General features: G+C 52.8%; 1 protein-coding gene across 1 annotated transcript; it reads left to right on the forward strand.

Annotated features, from left to right (window-relative positions):
- The first annotated feature begins 3,530 nt into the window (after positions 1-3,530).
- DBX1 (developing brain homeobox 1) lies at positions 3,531-7,854 on the forward strand. Its single transcript, XM_050755452.1, has 4 exons — positions 3,531-4,049; positions 4,717-4,818; positions 6,763-6,965; positions 7,433-7,854. Exons 1-4 carry the CDS (start codon positions 3,683-3,685, stop codon positions 7,793-7,795), a joined length of 1,035 nt encoding a protein of 344 aa, XP_050611409.1. The 5' UTR covers positions 3,531-3,682; the 3' UTR covers positions 7,796-7,854.
- Positions 7,855-8,240: the final 386 nt, after the last annotated feature.

The following is an 8,240-nucleotide window of genomic DNA, read 5'->3' on the forward strand; positions in this document are numbered from 1 at the left end:
AGCTCCTAGTGGCCTATTCTGAAGGTGAACCCCTTAGAGCTGTCTTAATAGAGAGGCTTGCAAAGAGGGACTGGGGCGGTAGGAAAGCTCTTTCAGTCCGAGCCTCGCAGCCCTCCTCCTTCGCCTGGCCCGTTAGCTCCCTGCCCCCACCCCCTCACCCCCCCACCCCAAAGCCAGGCGTCGGGCGCTTTTCCCTGTCACCGCCCGGCGTCCGGCCAATCTTCCAAAATGTGCTCTCACTCTGTTGGCTGCTACGGCAGGGAGCGTGGAGGCCTGGGGGTCCGAAGCCTGCGAAGGGTGACCTTAGCGTTGCAGCCTTCCCGAAACGGACACTTGCCATCTTTTCAGAGGGCGGGGAAGCTCACTCCACTCTCTACTTTGTAGTGTCCGTTTCGCCTCGCTTGCTGGCCTTCGCTTATCCAAGAATTCGAGGCACGGCCAGCACTGGAGAGGGCCGCGCTGCTGCTAGGACTGCACTGCGCCCAGGGCAGCAACATGCTCGCTCTCCCCTGCGATGGGGGAAAGGAACCCCCAGAGTGCGTTCCGACACGCTCTTTCTACTATCCAAGGGAGGTTTCGGCAGCTTTGGCCACCTAGGCCCGGGGAACCCCAGCCGGATCTGCTGCGGCCTCCCCCGCAGCGTAGGCAAGGACCTTAAACCCCAAACCAGGGCCTCCGATTCTCTCTTTTCCCCTCCCGTCTTCTTTTCCCTTGAAAGAGAAATAGACAGAAAGCTCAGCCTTGAGACAAACACTGCGAGTGATTTCTCCGAAATAAACTTGAAGATAACGACATAACAATGAATGGCAGGACGCACGAAACCCCACGGGCTCAGGTCAAATGGCATTAGTCACAGGTCTTAGCAGCAGCCGCCGCGCCGCGCCGCGCCGCGCAACCCCTTAGGCTATCGCGGAGTTTGAAAAGACGCGTTCAAGGAGATCACTTAAAGTAAGATCCTTTCGTCCAATTTCTTGCTTCCCTAGGATTTATTTTGCCTTTTCACGGGCGGCCAGCCCTCGCGCCCTCGCCCCCGCCCTCACTTTTCCTCTTTGGCGCTTTAGGAATTCTTTAGGAGGCTGTGGAGACCGACCCCAGGAAACAGGGTCCACGTGGATCGCAGCAAGGGGTTGATCCACCCTCCAAAAAATGGCAGGGTAGATTTTTAAAACCCGAAAAGTTAGTAGCAGTCAGTCTATAGTGAGGCAGAATGGCGGGGGCTTGGGGCGGGGGCTAGGGGGTGGCATGAAGCCTGTCAACGGGCAGGAAACTACACCCCGGCAAACGCCCCAACAGGGAAGGAGGAGGTGGGAAGGGCTCACGCTGACTTCAAGTTCTTACCGTTCCCCCCCTCCAAAAAAACAAAATCCAAGTTGATTTTGGCAAATATAGACTATTCTGATCATCCGGAAGACTTGGACAAGCGCTTCACCGGTAGGGAATCAAACGTCCTGAAGCCCCCGGAGCGTCCTTCTGGGAATTGGCAATTGCCCAAGTCCTTAAGACGCGGAGAGAAAAAGGGGTGGGGGGCAGAGGGAAAGGGAGTGGGAAAAGGAGGGAGGTGGGCCTGAGGAAAAAAGGACGGGAGAGGAAGGGAGAGAGCCAGTCTTATTGCAGTGGGAAGCTTTCTCGTGGCAAGGTTAAAGTGCAGGAGTTCAGATAGCTTATACTTTTCTCACATATGTTATTGCAAACTTCAAAAAGAGGAACTTCTGACGTTCTTCGACAGATCTCCCTTTTCCGTTTCCAGGGAGGCGCTTCCCATATTTAAATAGCCCCTTATTTAAAAGTTGTTTCTTTCCTGATTGGTTTTCTCCCTCTGCCCATGAGCGTGAGCAGTCTTGGGCTCAGAAACTCCGTACTTACGTCATCTTCTAGCATTAATTCGCCTCTGGAGCCGGGCCCTAAATAACTTTTTAATTTGAATCAAGGGAGAGTTTTAGCGGGCTCCGTTTCTGGTTTAATGTGATATAAATCGCAGATGCACTTTTATTGAATGGTTAAAGCAGCGACATGGAGATCATCAACACAAAACACCCCGAACAAAACCATCGAGAGAAATAAAGCTGGTTAATAAGATTTTTCAGAAAGCTTTGTGTTAAAAAGCAAAAAGGAAAACCAGCTGAAGGTGACAGTTAGTTCATGGTTAATAGGATCAGGGCGGCCTGGCGGGGCTGCACACTTCTCTTTGGGGAGGTTCAGCCACACTAAAGAGATGAATGGGACATTTAACACATCTGTTATCTCGCCGAACAGAGAAATGGGGGGAATCGAGTCTTAGTGCCACCTCAGCCCCAACCAGAGGAAAGCGAAGGGACTGTCTCCAGGAAGATTCTTGTTTGAAGCCCCACATTCAGAGGAGGCTTTCCTGAGGTAGACCAACATTCTTGGGAACCGCATCCCTTCCCTCTGGTTTTCACGTGTTTGTGCGTTGTAGTTAATTAAGAAGCTGCCAAATCTTGGGCCAAGTTAAGCGCCCCGCAAGTGGTAGGGTTCGCTGCTATGACTTAAAATGTCAGGGCTGTGAGTTTCAACTTAAAATGCCGAGAGCTCTCTGTGGTTGGAGAACGGCCAGCATAGCACTCACAGCCATTGGTTACCCTTGCCGGAGGCAGTTTCCGGTCAGCCTGAGCTGTTTTCAAGCGGAATCCTGCTGCCCCGCAGCCCAGGGCAGCTCTCCTCCGCTCCTCCCTCAAGGTGAGGTGCGGAGAGCCCCTTGCAGAAACTCCTAGAGAAAATCGTTTTCCAAGTTGCCGGGAATTTGAAGGAGACTCGTTTTACTGTTCAGGTATCCACCAACGCTCAAACTCAACCCGTCTCCCGAGATGAAATAACTCCAGACCTCTCCCCCACTCTTACGGACACACATCCAGTGGTCCCAAAGCATCCACTTCCAAGTCTCCCTGAGTCGTCAGAATGGGACTTCTAACACTGATTTCACTCACCCCTACATCTGCTTTACGCTTCAGCTGGATTAACGGATAGGGTTAGAGACCGGAAAGGGAGTATATTTTTATGTCCACTGACTTGAAACTTTTCATTGCCCCACCCCCATAAGAGGGAGGGTAACTTTGCTGATAGCCTGAAGATGTATTTCTATGAATATTTATTGATTTATTTTCCAGGCTTAGCGGGGGAGCTGCAAATAAATTTAGTGCGTTCTTTAAATAATTCCTTTTCTATGAGGCAAGATGTCATCTGAAACTTCTAAATAGGCATTTAATTAGCCCGGGTGTTGCTTCGGAACAAAAACCTTCCGCGAGAGCTTTGGGGGCGCACTGTATTGCAAAGAGGCGGTCGATATGCAGAATTGATGCGCGCGGGCCTTTGTTGCCGGCCCATTGTGCGGGCCATGCTTATGAAGACTAATCCAATCATAAATTGCACCCCTGCGCCAATCAGAGCGTCCAGAGCCTCCGGCGAATGAAGCTCGAGTGGAGAACTTTGTTGAACTTCATTGTCAGAGCTGTCACTTTTCAAAGTGCTTTAGCGGGCGGGCCACTATAAAACCATCACCTCGACGGGAGGACCACGGAGGACTCGCAGACGCCCAAGTGGGATTGTTACTTGGAGACGTTTGCTAAGCCCAAGAGAGAGGACACTGCGGGGGCGGGAGGGGCGGGAAGCGAGGTGTTTACCCTCCGGCCACTGAAAGAAGGGTTATTTCGCCCGCCCCGCGCCTACCATGATGTTCCCCGGCCTCCTCGCGCCCCCCGCCGGGTACCCTAGCCTCCTGCGGCCCACGCCCACCTTGACGCTGCCCCAGTCCTTGCAGTCGGCATTTTCTGGCCACTCCAGCTTCCTGGTGGAGGATCTGATCCGCATCAGCCGACCCCCCGCCTACCTGCCCCGCAGCGTGCCCACCTCCAGCATGTCGCCGCCCAGGCAGGGGGCCCCCACGGCCCTCACCGACACGGGGGCCTCGGATCTGGGCTCCCCGGGTCCCGGGAGCCGGCGGGGCGGCTCTTCGCCGACTGCCGTCTCGCCCGCCAGCGAGACCACGTTTCTGAAGTTTGGAGTGAACGCCATCCTCTCCTCGGGGCCCAGAACAGGTAAGCGAGGGCAGAACCCTGAGGGCCCGTTCAGGTACCAGGCATGCGCGGAGTCCTCCTGGCCTCAGTTTCCTCTAGCGAGCGGGCCCCCACACACATATCGGTGCACACACATACGCACGAACTCTGAGACCCTACGTCAGGCAATATGAGAATAGTCCAGTCAATTCCGGGGAAGAAAAGCCTCCAGGCTCTCCCCATCCTCGGAATGAACTGGAGCACACGCAGTCTCATCTGGTGCAGTAACGCTGAGCGCACGCCCCTGGACGTCTGCGTTTCTGCCTTTGAGCTTCTAGGAGAGTTTTTTTTTTTTTTTTTTTTTTTTTTTTAACTCAATATGATATGTTTATTGGATTAGCTAATATTATAAATCTCCAGTTTCTTTCATCCCCACTCAGTCCTACCTATCTCGTTAGTGCCCAGGATGGAGATTGGGGTAGAGTGGGACTGCGCAGAGAATTATGTTGGGGGCAAAGAAAAGAGTTTTACAGATAAGACAATGTTGGGAAGATTTATTTTACCCTGTCAACATATAAGAAAAATGTCTTTGAAACCAGATGAAGGGCTAATTATATCGTGCGTTCAGTGTGCTATACAATAGGCAAGTACGTAATCAGATTCTTTCTGTCTCCCTCTCTCCTTTCTGCCCCCCTCCCCTGCCCGCCAGAAACATCCCCAGCCTTGCTCCAGAGCGTCCCTCCCAAGACCTTCGCATTTCCCTACTTCGAAGGGTCCTTTCAGCCTTTCATCAGATCTTCTTATTTCCCAGGTAGGTCTTGTCCCCCTTCTTTGCGCGAGGCAGGGCGGCGCCCCAGCCCCGGCCCATTGCTCCCTGCTCCGAAGCCATATTTCTCCGTCCACCCCTCGGGGTTATGCTCTGGTTCAGAGGTTGCGAGGCGTACAACATTCATGAATCCGTCTCGCCAATTTGATGCCCTATTTAGCACAAGCAGTGACTGCTTGACACTTTGCACCAATTCCCTGCTCTACAAATTAGCAGGAATTGTCATGGTCCCAATTTGAGGCGGTTCCCTTCCCGGCGAGGAGCTGTTGGCATCCCTTCACGCCGCCGTTTTCCCACAGAGTCAGTGCACTTGGCCACGATTCCCCACAAAGGTTTCAGCACCATGACCAATTGGTCAGCTCCTCCGGGCAGCCACACACAGACCGGCCCTAGTCCCTCCACGCCGCCGAGAGACACCTACCAGCCGGGGCTAATTTCTCTTTAAGACTCATTCAGGTCTTCGGGCTTTTCACAAGACCACATGGGGTGCCCTCTTGTGTGGGATGCCTAGGGCTGCCCAGTGGGAGGGGGACTAGATCCTCCCCCAATCCCAACTTTCTATTTCCAGCCTGATTTCCAAACCCCTTCTCGTACTCCTTTCTCACTCTGTCTTATAAAACAACGTTGATCTTGAAAAATAAGAAGCAGTTGGAAGAAAGCCCATAATTGTCTCCCAGGCTAAAGGAGCAATACCTTAAACAGCTTCCACCAGGTTTTCTTCCTGTAACCTCACTGATGATTCAAACTATGGCTCTAAAACTCTGCCACTGATCAAAACTAAAAGGGAGGCAGAAGAGTCCCTATAAAGAGAAGAAAAACTGGGTATGGCCTGCGGGGGATGGGTAAAATCACGACAGCATTCCCAAATATCAGTAAAAGAAACAAGCAATTGATTTTTTAAAGGGGGAGAGAGAATTCGCCAACCCCCCCCCCCCCAGCACCACCACCACCACCACCACCACCATTCACACTGCTGCTAATAATGGAATTTGCTCCCTTTCTCCCTCATCTCAATGCTCTAACAAAAACAACCCGAGCTTTATAAATAGCTTTTCATGTCCATTTAATGAAAACGATTCGGGGAAGAGAAGCCTCTGCCATCAGTATTCTCCCAATGGTCTTGGCCTGCAGTTGTGTTTAGTTTGAAAGTGTAAATCTCTTTTGTCCCAGTAATATATGGCTTTCGCTGCTTGTCCTCAGTCTTTTTCTGTTAGTTCATTACTACACAATTACCATTCACGCTTCATTAGAGTCTCTGTTTCTTTTTGTTTTGTTTTTTTCTTTCGCTTAAAGCGAAACTCTCCCCCCTTTTATCATACCAATACCCATTGGGAAGCAGTCAATGTGCTAATTAGCTGCCACTTTTCATGTATTCGGGCCGAATTCTTTACGTTTCGTGGGGGAGGGGAGGAAGGATTAATATTAAAAAGATGAATACTTATTGGATTTTTCAAAAAAATCTAAATCGGATTTTTCCCTCTTTATCAAAATAGTAAAGCACCTCATTTTCATCTAAAGAATGCAAAAGCCACTGAAATGATAAAAGCTTAGGGGAGAAACCCAGTGGCCTCGGTTGGATATTTTATTTTTATTTTTGTAATTTATTTTTTCTATTGCTGTTTTAGCTGATGTACGCAGGTTTGTTTCCCTGGGTCCACTGAATGGAAAAATGAAACAGGCTATTGTGGGGGCTATTTTCTGTGTTTCCGTGGTTTTACCTAATCCGGGTTTGCACGGTTGAAAGGGAAAGTTATTTGGGCGGAAAGCGCTTTTCACTCTCGCAGGTTTGTAGGTTCGTGGCCTATTCTCCAGAGGGAGAAAAAGGAGCGCTTTAAAGAGATGAAGGGATCAGAGCGAAAAGCCAGGGAGAGCCGTGTTGGGGATGGGGGGCGTACGCCCACTCACTCGCCACCTCCCCCCACCCTGCAGCGTCCTCCAGCGTCGTGCCCATCCCCGGGACCTTCTCCTGGCCGCTGGCGGCGCGCGGGAAGCCTCGGCGGGGCATGCTGCGTCGAGCAGTCTTTTCCGACGTGCAGCGCAAGGCGCTAGAGAAGATGTTCCAGAAGCAGAAGTACATCAGCAAGCCCGACCGCAAGAAGCTGGCGGCCAAGCTGGGCCTGAAAGACTCGCAGGTGAGCGCAGTTCCTCCACAGCACCACCCCCCCCTGCCCCCGCCCTTCACCCCTCCCAGGCACACCTGTCAATTGCAAGGGTTCGGAAACCGCTTAGGTCCCACTGTACAGATGGGAAAACCGAGGCCTAGAGAAGGAGTGAGTACACGGGCCACTACCCTCGAAGCTCCGCAGGATAGAACTCTTCTCTCCCCACTCCCACTTCCCTCCTTCTCTCCCAGGCTCAGCGGTCCCCCAACCCCGCCCTTCGGGGCAGGATGGCAGCAGGTGGGGCAAAGGAAACCGCGCGCTGATGCGGGGGCGGAGTCAATGCGGGGATCCACCTGTACTCATTTCTGGGGGTGGGGAGCGGACACAGCCGGAAGGACAGAGCCTGCTCCCCACTCCACTCCCCGCCCGGTGCGTCCCCCGGGGCCCCAGATATGACCGCTGCTTCTCCCTTCCTCTTGCCTGCCGGGACATCCTAGGTGAAAATCTGGTTCCAGAACCGACGCATGAAATGGCGGAACTCCAAAGAGCGCGAACTCTTGTCTAGCGGGGGCTGCCGCGAGCAGACCCTGCCCACCAAGCTCAATCCGCACCCGGACCTCAGCGACGTGGGCCAGAAGGGTCCTGGGGACGAAGAGGAGGAGGAGGAGGGTCCGGGCAGCCCCCGCCACCGCCTGGCCTACCACGCGTCCCCCGACCCCCCGCACCTGCGGGACCCACGGCTGCCAGAGCCGCTGCCCCCCTCGCCCGCGCACTCGAGCAGTCCTGGGAAACCTTCGGACTTCTCAGACTCCGAGGAGGAAGAGGAGGGAGAAGAAGAGGAGGAAATCACCGTGTCCTAGAAGCCGCTGGCACTCCAGAGTACTGTTTTTAAGTGCTTTGAAATTGAAGAGGTGGGGTCCAGTCTGCGCGTTCACTTTTGCCCGTGCCCAGATGCTGCCTCTCTCGACTGTAGAACCATCACCTCGTTGAGGGCGCCACCGGCCCTGCGGTAGCCCCAAAGAGACATTTCCTTCCCCCCCAAAAAAAAAAAACAACTCCCAATAGTCCTCCCCACGTAAGTTAACTTTAAGTTTTGGTCCCAGCCTTAACTTTTCAGCAAGGGCTCCATTCTATTTTGTTTATTGCAAACTGTTTTAAACAGTGGGGTGTCCTACGTCCCATGGCCTGGACCTTACTGTGAGACAGGCCCTGCTGGTCGTTAGCAGCAACCACCCTATATGGTAGGAAATTTGTTTATGGAGGAGGAAACCGAGTTAGGAGTGAAAACACCAAATCATATAACTA

Source organism: Macaca thibetana, chromosome 14 (assembly GCF_024542745.1).
Source record: "Macaca thibetana thibetana isolate TM-01 chromosome 14, ASM2454274v1, whole genome shotgun sequence".
NCBI lineage: Eukaryota > Metazoa > Chordata > Mammalia > Primates > Cercopithecidae > Macaca > Macaca thibetana.